This window comes from Plectrocnemia conspersa, unplaced genomic scaffold, assembly GCF_051122295.1.
Source record: "Plectrocnemia conspersa isolate PC_06_02 unplaced genomic scaffold, ASM5112229v1 ptg000006l, whole genome shotgun sequence".
NCBI lineage: Eukaryota > Metazoa > Arthropoda > Insecta > Trichoptera > Polycentropodidae > Plectrocnemia > Plectrocnemia conspersa.
In genome coordinates, this window is record NW_028277170.1 from 8995204 (window position 1) to 9015038 (window position 19835).

Genomic DNA, 19835 nt, shown 5'->3' on the forward strand with positions numbered 1-19835 from the left:
CGAGACGTCGTGAAAAATTGTGAACTATGGGACCCCGACACTAATAAAAGCACGAGGTTTTCTTAGCTTTTTGGAAGATTTTGAAACAAGAAAACTTCTCCACATATTTTCAAACCTTTTTGGAAAAACTGATGTGTTATACAACATTTTACAATCCAAATCTTTTGACATATTATATTGCTGTAAGAAAGTTACCGAAATTTTGCAACAACTCAGACATGAACAGGAAAATAATTATGAAACATTATGGGATTCTTATGTAACGGAAGAAAATTATCCAAGACTGAGTAATGATTTGCTTGTTGAAGAAAAGCACGCGTTTAGCCAACTATTTAATAAAATATGTAAGCAAATTGAAAACCGTTTTTCTTCAATGTCCAAATTGGAATATTTTCACCTTCTGGAGAAAGAAAAATATGAGCAATATAAAGAAAAATTTCCAAATGAATTACTTACCAAACTGCAACAATTCTATAAAGCATTATTTGATTATATAAGTTTAAAAAATGAGCTTGCTGTTCTTTATCATTTACCTAAATTTGCAGAGAAATCTGTTCATGAGCTTGTACAATCTATGAACACAAATAATTTTGAGTCAGGTTTTCAGGAAATAGATAAAATAGGCAAACTAATATTAACTCTTCCAAGCAGTACTGCTTCAGCAGAACGTTAATTTTCTACTCTGAAACGAATTAATAATTGTTATCGAAGTACCCAAGATCAAGAAAAGCTATGTGGCTTTAGCTTGATTTCAATAGAAAAAGGGATCCTTATGGATATTAAAAAGAAGAGCACTTTTTATGACAGCGTGATAGAAAAATTTATGATTAAAGAAAGAAGATTAGATTTTATATATAAATAATTATAAGTTTATGTTTATTGTAAATTTGATATTTTTATATAATAATATTTTAGATTAGGTTTAATGTTTATTTATTTATTTATATATGGGAAAAAGCTGTAAGGCAGTTTAGGCATGCCAACACCTCGGCTAATAAAAATGAAAAAATGTACTTTTTTTTTTTATTTTTTATAGCACACCCAATATTAACACCCACCGTACGCCACTGATTGGGAATAATGTATTAATAAAAAATACATATGTATATTAAAAATAAATAAAAATAAAATATAAAACTTTTTAATCATTTTCGTTTATTAATTGCTAAAAATGTATATAATTAAAATAAATATGTTTTAAAAAATACATACAGTAAATAATTCTAAGTATATCTATAATAACCTAATAAATTATCTTTTTGTGCAACATTTTTAGTTTTTTAAATGTATTTATTAATTATGATTTAAGTTCGTAAATAATAAGAATAATTATGAACGTTAACGAATGAAGTATTAATTTTACATTAGCATAGTGTGCAGCAATAATTTATAACTGTCGATCAACAATAAGAATAAGTACTTACTTATATTATTTAAATTGCAACAAACTATGAAAAACTCAATAAAGGAGATTAATTTATTTTTTTATATTTCAAGTTTTCACGAAGCATCTAAATCATATTTTTTTATTTTAAATAAATACAAACCTAAAGTATAAAAATATAAACGGTTATTAAATTTCTTTTATGATAATATAATTTTATTTTCTAGCAGTTTTTTGTAATTGATTTTACACACTAAAATGCAATAAAAAAATAATTATAAAATATTAATAATATTTTATTTTAGTGTTATTGGTGAATAACTAGGCTCTATTTATATTAAACTATTATTTATTTATTTTTGATAATTGAAAAAAATAATAAAAATTGTTCACCAACATTTTACCACAAAGCGTATCATACTTATTTTATATCATAATATTTTACAGTGTATATATTAAATTTTAATTTTTTTCAACATTGTACCGGTGATCCATCAGGGTTTGTTGGCGCTTTGGGTTTGCATATGTTTGTTCTACCGTTTGATCCGTAAACAACGTTACAAGAAAACGTGAAGTATCCGCAAGTCGAAGACTTTGTATAATACGTGTGCGTGAATTTCTTATCTTCGCTTGGTCTGTTCTTCTCGGTGTCGAATTCTCCAGTTTCACTCTTAGTGACAGTCACGTAGCTGCTGGGACTGTAAGAATTACTCCTAAGGCTATACTTGTTCAGTGGATAGTTATCCTTTTGGCTGTACGTATTCATCTTCCAGCTCCTCAAAGGCGGTTGAGGGTTCTTCAACGCACCTTTAACGTAAGTGATATTCTTCGTTCCAGGTATCAGATTTACGGTCTGAGCTTGCGACTCTCCATTTTCATCGGCGTATGAGTAAGTTTCGTTTCCGTGCGAGATGGAGCTCACTCTACCTCTGAAACCGATAGGAATGGTATAACCTTGAGTTCCTGGGATAGTTTCACCCGGTTGGAACATCATGCCTTCATGCAATCCCCGATCATTCGATGAATCTTGTATTATCTGCGCTCCCGTATTATCGAGAGGTCCCAAAATAATATGCTGCTTCTGAGTCTTTCCCGCTTGTGTCACGACCACCTTTTTAGACTTTGTATACTTTGAGCCTTGGCCGTTCTTTTCGGTACTAGAATAAAATTCATCATCCTCTTCGTTGTCTTCTTGGTGCTCTTCGTCTTCCTCGCGATCGTCTTCGTTTTCGTAATCATAATGTTCCTTAACAGTCTTTTCGTAAAAGTTATCGTCGCTCATTCGCGATGCAGCCTGCAGCGGCTCTATATATTGTTGTTTCGATTTTGAAATATTACTCTTCTCCTTATTTACGAAGGTATTGGTGACTTTTATAGATTCAGCTTCTTTCAACGGATCTTGCTCTTTAGTTTCAATCACTCGTTTCTCAGTATTCGTAATGCTTTGAGCGTCGTTTATGGCTTCTCTATCAGTTCTTAGATTATGCCCACTAGCCAAATCTAATGGTTTGAAATTTGTCCTATTTTTACTCGAACCGTCTTTGATTCCAGATTCTGCTTGCGCGGCTCCGCTATAACTAATGCCGTATTTAAACTTGCCTTGTATTTGTGTCTGAGACTGGCCAGCATATTTTCCAGATTGAGAAGAAGCAGTTCCACCGCCGTAGAACGGCACGTTTTGATTCTCATTTTCACTGCTTTCCGAATACGGTTGAAAACCGACTTGCGCTTGAGAAGATGTACTTCCTGGGCCGTTTGCTTGAGCATCCGCCATTCCCCCTTTAGCGCCGGCTTGGACTTGAGTATTGGTACCGTGATTCCAACCAGTACCCTGAGCCTCTCCAATAGTGCCTCCAGTTTCTGGATCGACTTGTATTTGAGCTTGCGATTGGCCATATCCAGCATTGCCTTGAGCGCTACTAACTGCGCCTAGTTTACCGACCGTTATTTGACTCTGAGATCCTTTTCTTCCATCTGATGTTTGCGCCTGAGCTGAAAACGACCCTGCTCCTGAATATGTACCTGATATTTGCGTCTGAGAAACACCGCTTAACAATTTTCCACTAGACATAGCACTAGCGTGGGTTTCATTCTTTATTTGCTGAATACTTGCTTCAGCCTGTGACATACCATCATCTTCGTCTTTATTTTCCGATGGTATTCCAACTTCTGAAGACGAGCCTGGATATTGTTGACCTTAAAATAAAAATAAATTAATATCTTATTATTATCATAAAATACACGTTATATAATATATATATACAACAGACCTCCAGGATATTTATGCCCAGTTAAATCGCCGGGTTGTAATACTTGTTCAGTAAAATCGACTAAATTACCCGGCGGTATTTGCCCGCCTGGCAGCGGTTGTCCCTGTCCTCCGTGAGTGAATTGACCCTGTCCTTGCACGTGAGGTCCTTGTCCAGGAATGTATGTTTGCCCTCCTGGCCCATGTACGATTCCTTGTCCTCCAGGTATAGTTTGCCCTGGATATGTACCCGGATAATATGTTTGCCCTTGACCTCCCGTTTGAGGAGTTTGCCCAGGATACAACTGACCCGTGCCAGTATCCGGATATCCCTGTTGATTCGTGCTGCCCCCAGGATATCTGCCTGTAGTTTTACCACCTTGTGTACCTTCTTGTTGTCCAGGATATTCACCTTGAGGACCTGGATATGTCTGTTGACCACCAGGATAATGCACATTATCATAAGATCCCGGATATGTAGCAGATCCTCCGTCGGTCGTATAGCCGTTTGTATAAGATGGAACACCTGCAGATGGTCCACTAGGATATGCTGATCTATCGCCCGTTGCCCATGTTTCTTGTCCAGTTTGCGCACCTGGATATGCACCAGGATACCTTTCAGTTTGATGTGTTTGCCCGCCAGGTTGATATATTTGCTCGCTTGGTTGATATGTTTGCCCGGGTGTTGAAGGTATTCGACCACTTGGATATGAGACTTGTCCATCTGTATAAGAACCTCCAGGATATGTTGATGTTGGACCTCCAGGATATACATGTTTACCGGGATATGTAGCCACCTGTCCTTGCGAATCAGGAATTTGACTTCCAGGCCTCACAACTTGCCCACCAGGGCCCATTATTTGTCCTGTTCCTGGTCTAAATGTTTGTCCACCTGGTTGCAAATATTGGTCACCACCTGCAGGAATATATTGTTGTCCAGTTTCTGCGTCTTGTCCTGTATACTGGCTCCCTGGTCTTAAAGGTTGACCACTTGGATAGTAAGTTTGACCTCTTGAACCATGAGTGTAACCATCTTGACCAAATTTGTCATCTACTCCATTTACGTGGCCACCAGGACCATACGTTTGCTGACTAGGTTGATAGCTTTCTCTATTAAATTGCCCTCCGGGCCCTAAAAGTTTACCGTCATCCCCCGGTCCACCAGGACTTAAAGGTCGACCACCAGGACCTACACCAGAAGTCTGACTGCCAGGATATTGCCCACCTGGTGTATAAGTTTGTCCGCCTGGGCCTGATATTTGTCCACCAGAAATTTGATCTGGACTATAAGGTCGCCTACTTGGGCCCAAATTCTGCCCTTCTTGACCAACGTCACTACCGCTGGGTCTTGTAATTTGACTACCATGTCCACCTGGACCTACACCAGGTCCCAAATTATGTCCTCCTGGACCTACGCTGGGTCTTAAAATATGTCCACCTGGACCTACACCGGGTCCCGAAATATGTCCTCCTGGACCTACACCAGGTCCCAAAATATGTCTACCTGGACCTACACCAGGTCCCGAAATCTGCCCCTCTGGACCTACACCAGGTCTTAAAATATGTCCACCTGGACCCACACCAGGGCCCGATATATGCCCACTTGGACTTACGCCTGGTCCTGCGATATGTCCACCTGGACCTAAGCCAGGTCCTAAAATATGTCCACCTGGACCTACACCGGGTCCCTGAATATGTCCTCCTGGACCTACACTGGGTCTTAAAATATGTCCACCTGGACCAACACTAGGTCCCAAAATATGACCTCCTGGACCTACGCCTGGTCCTAAAATATGTCCACCTGGACCTACACCGGGTCCCTGAATATGTCCTCCTGGAACTACACCAGGTCTTAAAATATGTCCACCAGGACCTACACCAGGTCCTGAAATATGTCCACCTGGCCCTGCGCCTGGTCCCAAAATATGTCCACCTGGACCTACACCAGGTCCCGGAATATGTCCTCCTGGACCTACACTAGGTCTTAAAATTTGTCCACCTGGCCCAACGCCGGGACCAGAAATATGTGCCGCTGGACCTGCACCAGGTCCTGAAATGTGTCCACTTGGACCTACACCGGGTCCGTATATTTGCCCACCGGGACCTGGTACTTGACTTCCAGGTCTTAAATATTCCCCACCAGGGCCCGATATTTGACCACCGGGTCCCGATATTTGCCCACTAGGTCTTAAATATTCACCCCCAGGACCTGATATTTGACCACCAGGTCTTAAATATTCGCCCCCAGGACCTGATATCTGACCACCAGGTCTTGAATACTCACCTCCAGGACCTGTTATTGTTCCACCTGGACCTGATATCTGACCATCAGGTCTTAAATAATCTCCACCAGGACGCAAAATTTGCCCACCAGGGCTTGAAATCTGACCACCAGGTCTCAAATATTCACCACCTGGACCTAATATTTGTCCGCCAGGTTCTGATATCTGACTACCGGGTCTCAAATATTGTCCACCTGGACCTCCTGTTGTTTGCCCCGCAGGGCTCAATATTTGACCACCTGGTCTTAAAAATTGCCCTCCTGGTCCCGATGGCAAGCCACCTGAACCAGAAATTTGTCCACTAGGAACTGTCATTTGCCCCCCTGGTCTTAAAAATTGTCCACCTGGACCTGCAATTTGTCCCCCGGGACCTGATATCTGACTGCCGGGACTAACATGAATTTGTCCTCCTGGACCAATATGCTGATCAGTGCCCAAGCCGTTTTCAGATGGTTTTAGCGTATGTCCGTTTTGCCCGCCTGGTCTATACTGACTCCCAGGTATATATGTTTGATCTGATCCACTCGGATAGGTACCATAATGTGCAGGTATTTGCCCACCAGGTCCTGTTACTTGACTACCTTCAGGATATTCTTGAGATCCGGGTCTGAATTTTTGACTTTGATCGACGCCCCCAGTTTGAGATCCAGGGTACGTTTGTTGTCCTGGATATGTCTGCCTTCCTGGATAATAAGTTTGTCCGTCATAACCATTTTGGCCTGGTCTTAAAGGTCTGACTGGCCCCCCTGGAGATAATTGTCCATCAGGATACGTCTGACCACCAGGATAATATTGTTTGCCAGGTGTTCCGGAAACTTGGCCTCCGGGATACGTCTGTCCCGTCATATCATCTTTGCCTGGCTGTGATCCTTTCGGATATTGAGTCGAGCCCGGTCTGATCAAAGTTTCAGGTCTTGTTTTACCATCGTCGGGACCGTATTGATCTCCTCTGTACGGATCGTATCTTCCCGCGCCTGAATCAGTATATCCATATTTTCCAGAATCGTATCCTAATGCTTGATTTTGAGTTCTGTCGTTACAGCCTTCGCAACCCACGCTGAACGATTGGCTTTGAGCTTGGCCCATTCCACTGGTACCACCTGTAAATAATAATAAATCGAATGTATTAATTATATAAAGTAACAAAGTCTGATTACCGAGACATTGTATTTATTTTAATATTTTAGTAGCTTAACAGCTTATTACAAACCTATATATACAAATAAGCACCATGAGTTAATTTCTGTTCGAGCGTACAATCTTAATTAATTTACAAAATAATATACTTATATTTTCGTTTAAACGCTTAGTTATTTTATAGATGTTTGCCTTAATTAATCATTATAACTGACGTATAATTTGTAATTGCGCAGACGAAACGAATAGGGATTTAAATATATTTTTAAATGCTTACCGATTTGATTAGGAATAACGGAAATTTGTCAGTTAAATATACTTTTGCAAATTTGTTTGAAAAAATGAACAGATAATTTACAAAAAACAATGACTAGAGTAACCGATTTAAAAATGGTAGAACAAGGCTTAATGATTATAAGAACAGCATCGAATAAACTCTGCAGTCGATAGAGAATATATTTCTGCTGTGAAAAATCTAGGACAATAGGCGTTTGGCTATTCGAATGATATCTTTCTGAAAAGATAATTCAACCATGCTATAAGCGATATTGCAAAATTTAGATTTTTATGACAGGAATATCGATTTCTTTAATTGTATAGTCCACTTTCAGCTGAGATAGACTCACTGCTCCAAAATATTAAGTAATTATAAAAGAGCGTAAATTAAAAATTGTAGTAAAAACAATATTTTTAGTAACTTAACTAGTTATAACAAAATACGTGCACTAGTTAACGAAAAACTAAGTACAGCAGTATATAATCACAACAAAACTATTGTATAAACTAAACCTGTAAATTTTTATTTTTGCACTTTATATTTTAATCTTCATTTTTGAAAAAAGATTAAAATATAAAGTGCAAAAATAAATTAAATATATAAATAACGTATCATGCTATATACTATTTTTTATTAATTATTTTCTGTATAAATATCTGAAAGTCAACCCTTATATATTTTATACCTAGCATTATTTTAGCAGATAAATATATATTAACAAATTACGTGAAACATAAGTAAAATAAAATAAAAATATAGTTATGTTATAAACACATTGACGACCCTAAAAGAAAACTTCACCCTTAAGTAAACATTAATAAAAACCACTTTTCTCACATTTTTCTGGTTTATATGTAATGAACAACTCATATTTTAAAAATTTAATTTCCACTAAATGCAACATAACCATATGTCGAAAAAGAATATATTTTTTTAATATAGACAAGATAGAGTAAAAAAACAGATAAACCTTAATGATATTGAAACATAATGTTGTCGATATGTAACCAATAATATTTATTAAATCTGAATACTCACTGACGATTGCTCTAGATCCATCTTGCGTTGATTCAGCTTCTGCTCTACCAGGATTTGCAGCGTTAGCACCAAAATTTAAATATTGAGATTGTGTCTGTCCTCTATATCGTCCTTTAAAACTTGGTCTATATGCGTATCCATTGTTGGCGTCCCTTTTAGTTCTGATCTTCTTCCAATTCTTTTTCGACTTTGCACTTTCCATTTGGGCGATAACTACACGATATCCCCTGCAAAAATCTTGCAATATATTGCCGCCTATCTTCCATACCTAAAATTACATATCAAACACTTAAATTGTACGAAAAACAAAATAGGAGTTTAAGCATCGCATAATACATATGTATATCATCGCTGCGCGAGCATTCTTATTTTATATTACACACATTTTTAAAAATACAGTAGTTCGGAATGGTTAAATTGGATGCGTAGGATTTTTGGGATTTAGGTCATTGTAAAAAATGACCTCATGACTGTTATCTGGGGTTACACAATTGGCTTGAACTCTAACTAAAAGTTCGTCTCCCCGCTGTTCAAGTCATTGACTTACGTCTTGCTTATCTGTGAAATTCACAAATTATAATAAATATACGTATTTAATATTGAATCGTCAAAACAGCAAATTGCTATGACCTACATTAGAACATTGCAGTTTCTTGAAATGGCATTACATAAAATATGTATTAGCAAATACATTATACATGCATGATAGCAAATAGCGACGAAGACATGTTTTAAAATAACTGAAATCGATCGCTGTTCCTATTAACATTTATACCTGTAGTTTTGATAGATCTCCAGAGATTGGTACTAACGAGATTGGTCGTACGTCTTTTCCTTGAACTACGTAACATTTTCCATTCGAGATGTCTCTGTGAGCATTCAGTTTCTGAAATGTAAATAAGATTACGTAAGCAAGAGCCATTTAATTATCATTAGCATTTCTTTAAATATCAGTAAATAAGATTGAAGAACATAGACAACTGAAAGATATACCAAAATAATACTATCTTCTATTTTATTTATATATACAAAAAATGTAATAATACTTTCTAATTCATTGAGATTCAGGTCAATTCAAAATGTGAATCAACTCTTATCGTCATACGAAATTAACAAAAATAAATGTAACAAAAACACTCGCAAATTTAATAAAAATATGTATAAAAAAAGTAAAATTAAAATACCATATGTTTTTTTATCAAGAACGTCCGTTATTAGATGGGTGGTCAAGTAACTAATCGCACAGATTTAATATCCGATTTGTGTGCTATATAATAAAACATCATATTTGCAGTATATAATAAAACGTGTTTTAAATTAACAACTTTGAAACTTTTCTATTTAACCAAACTTGTAAAATCCTCTTGACTAAATCTTGTACAACTAACAAAGTAATTGGAATGTGATAAACTATAAAGCTAACATGTTTTTACCATAAATGTAAAAAATATTTCAAGAATACATTAAATTTTATTTTACTAAAATTTTTTAACTAAAAATAATATTTAAGGTAAAAATATGTTATAAAAACTCGACTTTTAAATAAAATATCTTCGTACGTATTGCCTACAAATTATGTATAAAAATTCCGTAATTGATCTACTCCTACACTATTGAAATAAATAATTAATCACTAGAAGATTAAAGGACGTAATATCTATGTTTTAATAAAAAATACATCCAGGTGTCGATTCTCAGACCCTAGAAGTGTCACTTTAATGAATTGCCGTTATAGACATTTAAATTATACTCGTATACTACAAAATTACTGTCGCTTATAATTTATTCACTCAAACTCGTATCGCAAAATTACTGGCATAAAAAGAATGTATTATATCTACACGCTATAATTTTCAAAGGAAGCACAAATAACTACAATATTAAAATTTTTACCTTGTATGGGTTAAATTGAAAAGTTTGGATGTTTTTCAGCGAATTCTCATCGTTCGACAGGTATAATGGATCCCATTTTGTTTTACTCTGTGACCATTTTAGCTCCGTTCGTCTCGAACTTCCTTCAGCATTAATGCTCTGTAAACAGAATTATTTCATAATAATTAATAAGACCACTTAAAACATATTAATTTGATCTGGAGCAGCGGTTCTTAAACTGGGGTCCATGAAACAATTTTGGCACTGGATGTATCAATAAAAAAGCAATAAAAGATACATCATATGATGTATTCCTTAAAAGCTAGAAAGCCCTCACTTTTCCTGGTACAAAATTAATAACAAATACAATGCTGGGAACTAAAGTAATAACAAATATAACTTTGATTATATTATCGAATTATTTGTTCAAGAATAGAATTGAAGTTGTGTCATATAATATAAAAGAATAATAATTCTATGCGAGTACAGACTAATTTGTTAGCATTTAATATACATAAATTTTAATATAAAATATTATAACGATTAGCTAATGTTGCTTACCTGACTGATACTTTACTTATTTGAACAAACCGAATTTGCAACTCGAAGGTGCGGCTGCAAATATATTTATAAGTTGAAGATAAAATAGAAACTATTATAAAAAATCGACTTGTTGTTGGAACGCATTAACAACTGTATATGTAACTTCCAATAAAGAGCTACCTAAATAAAACACAGCAGATTTTTGTTGAATATTTAATGGTTTTAAAAAGCAGCTACCTGTACTGATTTTGGCAACAAATGTATTAGAGCAAATAAAGCACTCCAACGTTTGATTCCGTTCGGGACCGCATATTTTTGTGAATAGGCTTTTTTAGTATTGGAATATTTATAATCAAAGTATAGAAATACTCAATGTAGAAGCGGACATTATTGAACCAGAAATTAAATCTCAAAAACGACATAGAATGGTTAGGATTTGGATGGAGTACGCAAAAAAATATTCTTCAATTGAGTGTTCACGGACTACTTTAATTTAAGAACCGCTGATCTAGAGCTTAACATAAATTAAATATATACGAAGATAAATAGTTATAATAAAAATTGAAACGACCTTGTAGTGCGTCGTGAGATTTTGTAGGTCTATAAAATAATTTAGCGAGTAAAAATTTTTAGTGATGGTGATTCATCACTAAAATTTTGTCTAATGGATAGTTTCGATGCTTTAAACTAATGTTCTCCAAAGTATCGATACCAAACAGTAATAGTCTTGGATCATAAGGTATAAGATTTGGTATTTTTGGAAATGACGCATGACTTAACCGAAGAAAAAATATACCTTAATTGTATTGCTTATATTATTTATTGATATTTTTCATCCGCGACAGTATTTCAAAACTTTTTACCCAACTGATACGTATTTGTCCGTAAATCAATATTTTGAAGGCTACTAAATGCTTGATCGTCTTTTCTAAGAATGCGAATGCTTCTATACCTTATAAAAATAAGGAGATTAAACACCTTACGATTATCACATTTAAAAGCAAACATAAGTCATGCTCCCAAAGAGCCTTATTAATTTGGGTAAATGTTGTTCTTGATCCGATATTAAATCTCTCATATGTGGTTCAAATCCTCTTTTAAAGTTCATCCCAAATAGATACATATTTTATTAATTTTTTAGTGGTTTTAATTTTGTATACACTCATAAATGTTATTTTTTTAATATTTAATTTATATTTTTCAGGCTTATATTATTTTATTAATGAGCGCCTGCGTCATCTTTTATAAAGTTAATTTTAATATAATTCTCAAACATTATTTTAGTATGTAACTAATACATATTTATTATCTCTAACCATGTCAACTTGTACAATTGATCGATGAAACGTAGGTAAACATCTACATTAATATCTTTGTATCAAAACATGTGAACTAAATATAGCTTCTCTTGTCCGCAAACCCTTGCGGAAATTAAACAATGTTACGCCAATTTGGTGGTTAATTTTGTGCTATATTCTATCATGACTTACACCTAATAATATCGTTTTAGAACACGTGGCTCAATAAACATATATTTTAGTATTAATTGCAATCTTTTATAATAAATTTTATTTAACAACTTAAATAAAACTCTATTCCTGAATAATAACTTAAATACGCAGCTTATGAAATATTATATTCAAATAGATGTTGTGTAACAGACAATTCAATTTAGAGACAGGTCTAAAACTATTACATATTTGCACGGAAAAGAAAACCTTCTTCTTCATCATAATATATCTGAATCTAATATGCCACAAGAATAAATAAAAAAGTTTAAAAAATCCATTGGACTATTTCTTAATGCAGTAACTATTTCTTAAAAAAGTATTTAAAAAATTTTTTGTGGGAATACATCTAGTAAACTATTTACGCCATTTTAATCAAGTATGGTTTTACAAAAAATAATTTAAAAGGCAGTATTTTTACGATTTAAGTAAATAATTAATGTAGTTTGTATTCAGTCCTGGCAAAGTAATTATTATAGATGATACTAGATTATACAAGAATAAAATCGCTACTCGAACATATTATATTTAGTTAAAACTGAAAAAACATACGATTTAGAATACAAAATTTCACCAATAACGTTGTATTTTTTAATACCAAGCACTCATTGGCGTAGCTAAGAGATGGGGGGGAACCGCCCCGGGTGGCACCTCCATGGGGGCGGCATTTTCGCAATGGAAAGACCGTTTGTATAGTGTGGTTCTTAAAATAAATGTTTTTAAAAATATATATTCACGAATAGCTAATAGCTAAATTGAATATGTGAAAACCATAGATAACAGTTTAACAAATGCTGATTTTATGTCCTGGCCGGTCATAAAATGCCGCCCCTGTAGATTCAAATATTTTTGATAAGCCTGAAATTTTTCCATTGTCTGCTTGAGTCGATCACGTGCTAAAATAATGAAATATAATATTTAAAATAACCTGTTCTGCACATATTCTTATATACATATAATATGTGATGAGTATGTACCGTGGATAGGGGGGGGGGTCAAAAGGGGCCATCTGCCTAGAAAAGTTTTGGAATATTGAAGACATGCATTAAGAGACAGATTCATAAGAAGGTCAAATTTTGTATTAGATAATTCTATGGGGCAAAGTTGGGGATCGCCACGAATTCCAACTACGATATTTCCTTAGATTAATGTTTAATTATATAATATTAAACAAAGTTTTTAAGAAATTTTGCCAAAATCTGATAAAGTTAAGTTTATCATAATTCCATAAATATAAAAAAATATATAATTAGAAACTATCTGTTGCATTTTATTTAAGCTTTCAGAAATACAAAAGGCACAACTTGTCAAAAGGCAATCAATAGATAACACAAAGTGTCAAATATTGATTATAAATTATATAACTATAACACATATTTTAATTTATAATTAATTATATGTAGATGTCATTAGATCGCATCCTCTTCTATAGCTCGTAGAAGCTAGAACGTCCGCACTAACCGACTCGCCTGTGGCTATCGCCATTCATCTCCTTAACACATCATTGCACATTGATCAATTTAGTATTAGATACAAGTAGCTGGTCCAATTTGAATAATTTTATTTTAATATTTAATTATTGACGATTTATATATTCTGAAACCCATCTTATGATTTTCTGTGAATTCTATATCTATTTCTAATTGTTTTTATTTACGCGGCATTAAGGAGCATATCTCGCGTAAATTGAGAGACGAATAGTTGCTTAAATTAAATTTATATGATTATCTAGAGACACATTTTTTTTTTGAGAACTGCTAGTTCATAAATAAAATTAAATAATAATGAAAAATTACGCTGCGTGGTTAAAATATGTTTTCTGCAAATAAAATAGCAATATTTATGTAGTTTTTAGCTGAAGATGTTGAACATATATCTAAAGATGACTCATGATTACAGATTACCGTATAAAGCTATCGGAAAACAAACGCTCATTAGAGTAGATCGAGACTTGGAAAAAAATAATAAAAAAACTTGTACTCAGGCTCATCAAAGGCATTGAGATTCATTGATTATAAATAAAGGGATTAAATGTAAATCAATAAACTTTCTGTACTTTGTATTGCTTTAAATTATATGTTTTAACAAGCAAAGGATCTAAACTTTTCATTCAAGTAAAAAAGGCAAATAAAATAAGTACATCTTTTTCTTGTGGATCACTATTTGAAACTAATAATCAGCAATGCTAAAAAGGTAATTTTTAAATATTACTTGTTGAAAAATGATACGATATTTATAAACCAATAATCATTTCAGTAATAGTAGTAACAAATAAATATATTACCAAAACCATAACCCAGCCACTTTATTTTATGTTAGTCCACTTGAAATCTGTCATTGGCCTATATTTTTACTTCATCACTTCAGAGTCCAATAAAATTAATTTATCAAATCGTCGATTAAAAAGTTCATTAGAAAACGCATACACACGTAACAATTTACAGACAATATAAAAAGAAGTTTGTTTTTTTGCAAAATAATTCATTACTATTATGTAAATAATCACATTAGGTATAATGTGAAAAAATAGTAAACACGACATCTGTTTTTTAGCATTTTTATAAATGTTTATAGTGTCGCTGATATTGAAACATTATTTCAAACGAAATTGAACTTTGACCTTAGCCATGAATCGACCATTTTAAAAAGCGATCGAAATCAAATCTATAGATTTGCCTACACTTTTAAAGCAATGATTTATTTACATATAGTTTTTATTTTTGATGAAGATGTAACATGTTACACTGTTGCAAAATTATAATTTTGCATTTACCATAATACTTAAAATTACAGTAAAAAATTGTAATCATGTTTCAACAAAATAAGAATTTTATTCAATTTTGATATAGTCTCTCTGTAATTAAATTTTGCTATCTAATATATTTTAGTCGACTTTATCATTTTTTTCGCGACTACGCTTGAAGTGTAGTTATATTAATTACAAATATATTACAACTATCAGCAAAAAAATGTTATCAAGTTTAATCCTAGCAAAATACTTCGTATAACTACACGTCAAGCGTGTTTGTAAAAAATAATAAAACTAAATACAGAAATAGACTGTCTACATCTACAATAACAATAAATTCATAATTTTAACTTATAGCTCAAAATATATAATTATAATGATATTTTATCTCTTGAATCAACAGTGTTGATTTCTTAAAAGAAAAGGATATTATATTACGGTAATGAGGACAGCTTTCTAATTAAGTGTATTCACTGAATTATTACTTTTATCTTTTCGTTGTTAATCTCGTTATTCAATATTGTTTAAACATCAAAGAAACATCAATACATGCTACGTCTATATAGTAGTGTAATATTATACATTCGCATGTGGGTTAGTTAGTGTTATACTTATATTGTCTTGACACATTTCATTACACTCTAACCTTGAACCCCCAATTTGGATCAATGCTTTTCTAAGCCTATGGTCCGCACACCACAACGCGCACAACAATTTAACTAATTGTAGTAACATTGCGACAGAAAAAAATAAAATATGCGTGTCCGTCTTGAATGCCAATAAATTACCGGCTTTTAAATGTAGGATTATTTATATATTACATATAAATTTATACAATACATATGATGATGATTAAAGTATTATATATAAATTCATATAATTTAATAATTAGTGCATACTTCAAAATTTTGAAACAAAAATTTAAAGCAATATTTTTGATAATAATCATATTTTAATTTAAGCCTTGTCAAAACTTGGACATGATATATTTACTTATTAGTTTAACCTGATTATAGAAAGAAACACAACCAACTATTTTATTTCATATTAGCCCACTTCATCCGTCATTGGCCCATTTTACCAATTGAGAGTTTAATTGTTATAAAAAAATTGTTACTTAAACTTAAATATATAAAACGTCTCACCAAGTAGCTTACGTACAAAGTACAATAAAAATTTTAAGTGATTCAAAAAGTAATTAATCACCTTTTTTTATATAAATTAAATATTAGCTTTTATTTCTGTGGAAATAACAACATTGAAATAAATATATTTCAGTTCCTTTCTATGGATTAATTGTAAGATTTCAGTCCAATTTCAAAGAGCAAACAGTTTTAGAATGACCCTGAAATACTCAGCAAAACAATTATTTAGATTAAATAAATAAAGAAAATCTTGAAATGAAAATGAATTTTTTATATAATATTTATTAATAATTTAATCGAACCCCACTATTATTAGTATTTACAGTAGCGGTCAATAAAAGGTGTCCACCTCCAGAAAACAGACAAAAGTAGTTATATTTTTTTTAACGGCTAATGTTTCTCGGAATTATTTTTTTCCATGAACACAAAATCACGTAAAATGTTTACGTCATTTTGCGTGATTTTGTGTTCAACATGCCAAAAATACCACAATTGACAACATCAAAGAAATTGGAAATTTTAATTCTGGCTAAAGAAAAATTAATTCTCGTTATATTGAAAGCAAATTAGGATGCAGTTAAACAACTGTGCTAAAAAAATATGAGCATTCCTTATCCTTACAAAGGAAGAAAGGCTCAGGAAAACTAAGAAAGATTAATTTTTCAGATGATTGATTTGTTTATAAAAGGCGTTTTAAAAATGTGGTGAGTGTAAGAACAAAGTTTATTGAAGCTCGTGATCTTTAAGAAACTGGTTTATACGTAAGGATTCCGGAAAAAACTGTTTTTATCGAAGAAAATGCGTTTGCAATCAGACTAAAAGAGTATAATCTTCTCAGACGAAAGTAAATATAAGTTGTTTGGGTCAGATGGGATCCACAACGTCTGTCAAAGTGCAGGTGAACGTTTGAGTGACGAGTGTATTCAGCAGGTCAGATGCTCTGGGGGTGTTTTTCATACCATGGGGTAGGACAACTAGTATTTATCAATGGAACAGTGAATGCCTAACAATAAAAAATAAATTATTGGAAAATGTATTTCCAACTGTTAAAATGTACTATTAGCACATATCACAGTTAGCATGAATAACAAAATAAAAATAAATATTTTGACTCCATAAATTCAGGTGAACTAATTTATCGCACAAAATGGCATTTCGAACATAGAATGGCCAGGTAACAGTGCCAACTTAAACCCCATCGAGAACCTGTAGGCTATAATCGGAGCAAGAATCCAAAAAATACCTTTTTCGAAATGGGAATTGATAACTTTAAAAAAAGCATAGTACGAATAAATTTCTGAACATTATTTAAAAACATTGGTCATATCAATGCCTTGAAAAATTGATGCAGTATTACTTAGAAATTAAAGAGGACCAACTAAATATTAAATTTTGCTTAATTTGTAGCTTGGTTAATTATAAAAATAACGTAAGTTTCAAGTTTTGTGTTCAACTACTTCAACAGTATTTTTTTTTATTGCATCACTAAATTTTATCAAATATCGCTGATTTCGTAAACCTTCAATAATTTGTTTATTTCAAAATGTGTTAAAGCTTTTGCAAGTTTAATTACTTAAAAATATTACAAACGCAATTTTAATACACAATAAATAAATAAAATAATTTATAAAATATCGTAATAAAAAGAAATGTTGATTTTTCAAGGTGGAAATTTGAGAAGTGGAACTTTAATTTTACTAATTTGTAATGTATTTAGGAATAGGGGTTAAAATAAACTTTTCAGAAGTATTACCTTAGTACAAGAATTATTAATTAGAAATATTAATGCTGAAAAAATATTAAAAACTAAAGAATTACATGTTTATTTACGTATTAATAAATTTGCTATTTTAGTACAACATCCAATTTTATACAATAACTTTTTTTATAAATTTGTTTGCTGTTTTCTATTTTTATTAAGTACCTAATTATATTTATTAAAGGTATGTTAGTAAAATGGACTTAAAATTACCTTTTATTTAAAAAATATATTTTTGTATGTCTGTGATCGCATAAAAAACAATTCAATAAAACATTAATGAAAGTATATCTAAAACTTTGTTATCATCTAAAAGAAATATAATATAAAACTATAATTTAAAAAAATATTATAAATTTCAACCAACATACATATTTTTTAATTGCAATATAAAACAATTATATACATATCTAAAATTCATAATTCAATCAATTTTATATTTCTTAACTGATGAAAACGGTCACTTCAATTATTTAAAAATTTAGTAATTGCAATACTAATAATACTTATAAGTTAGGAAAGGTGAAAATGTTATTGTTGCAAACGCAAAACGTAAAATTTATCCAATTGCATGTCAATTTATTTCATGCAATCATTTCCTCAATAAGATTAATATATGGTAATGTACTATATTATTTTTAGAATAATGGAAATATTGTTTTTTAAGCTTAAACTATGATTTAATTGTTATACTTGCTTTTTTAATAACCAAAAAAAAATTAAAACAAAAATATATTGTTATCATCTATTTTTAAGGGCACTAGTTAAATTATAATTAGTTTTTTAATGTTTAATCATAATTAGTATGCAACTTATAAATTAATATTTTTTAAATTAGCAATTGTCAAAATGTTAACAACAAATTATTAATACTTATACATATATATATCAAGATTCGAATTAAATTGAATGCAACGTTTTTTTAATTACTAACAACTTTTTTTAATCGCTGATACATTTTTTTTGACCCACATACTGAAACTTACTTACACAATATAAAGCAAAGGTACAACATCTAAAAATAATCAATAATTGAATTATTTATTTGTATTATATATTATATAAATAAAAACGTTTGCTATGAATTTATTTACTATCACACTTTTATGTTTTAGACGAACCTATAAAATCTATTAAGCCAAATTACATATTTTTTACGCAATCACAGACACTAAACTTTTGCAATCAAAATGTTATCAATACATAATATTTTAATCTGTATTTAATATTTTTTATAAAATTTCATTACTAATTATATTTTATTATCTAATTTGTTTTCATTCTGACCTTATTACAATTAAACAATTTATCATTATCTTTACCTGAAAATATTTTTTTTAAATGGGCTATTGGAGATAGTAGTCAAAATTGAAAGAAGCCATTATTCTCTCAAATACAACTTATAAATAATATATAATAATTAAACTAAATTGATTCATTAGTATTTGTGTTCGTATCCATATTTTGTGTGGATTTAGATTGTGATCTCGTACCTTGGCTACTAGGTGCACCGGTGAAAAATTTAAGAAAAGTGTGGCAATAAGGCACCAACTTCCGTGGAGCCACATGGCCAAGTGTCTATCACACACTGAACGACAATCAATCCCAAAGCTTCTTTTAAGTAATCGCCATCTCACCGAATGCCCCCTTCCAATGCTAATAAAGATCATCTTGGAGCATCAGGAGCATCTATGGTGCTTGGTTGAAATATTTATTTACTCGCAATTATAAATAAAATATAATAATATAATATATTTATCAAAGTTACTTTAAATGATATTTTTAAATATTTCGTCAGTAAATCTCTCTTTGAAATAAAATAGTAAAAAATAAACCCAATAATATCTTATCCGATTTTATTTTTTTAATCAAATATGAATTTTCAATGAGTCA

At 31.8% G+C, this 19835-nt stretch overlaps 1 protein-coding gene across 1 annotated transcript; it reads right to left on the reverse strand.

Annotated features, from left to right (window-relative positions):
- Positions 1–1716: 1716 nt before the first annotated feature.
- LOC148234165 (uncharacterized) lies at positions 1717–19541 on the reverse strand. Its single transcript, XM_088188295.1, has 6 exons — positions 19436–19541; positions 10260–10397; positions 9142–9252; positions 8367–8634; positions 3655–7014; positions 1717–3580 (listed from the first exon to the last, which is right to left on the reverse strand). Exons 1-6 carry the CDS (start codon positions 19508–19510, stop codon positions 1857–1859), a joined length of 5676 nt encoding a protein of 1891 aa, XP_088044421.1. The 5' UTR covers positions 19511–19541; the 3' UTR covers positions 1717–1856.
- Positions 19542–19835: the final 294 nt, after the last annotated feature.

Excerpts from the sequence above, each read along its gene's own strand:
- LOC148234165 (XM_088188295.1), bottom strand. The coding sequence starts at position 19,510 with ATGTGGCTCCACGGAAGTTGGTGCCTTATTGCCACACTTTTCTTAAAT. Across the intron at positions 10,398-19,435 it reads CGGTGCACCTAGTAGCCAAG|AGCATTAATGCTGAAGGAAG; the intron begins GTACGAGATCAC and ends TTCTGTTTACAG. Across the intron at positions 3,581-3,654 it reads TGGGCATAAATATCCTGGAG|GTCAACAATATCCAGGCTCG; the intron begins GTCTGTTGTATA and ends TTTTATTTTAAG.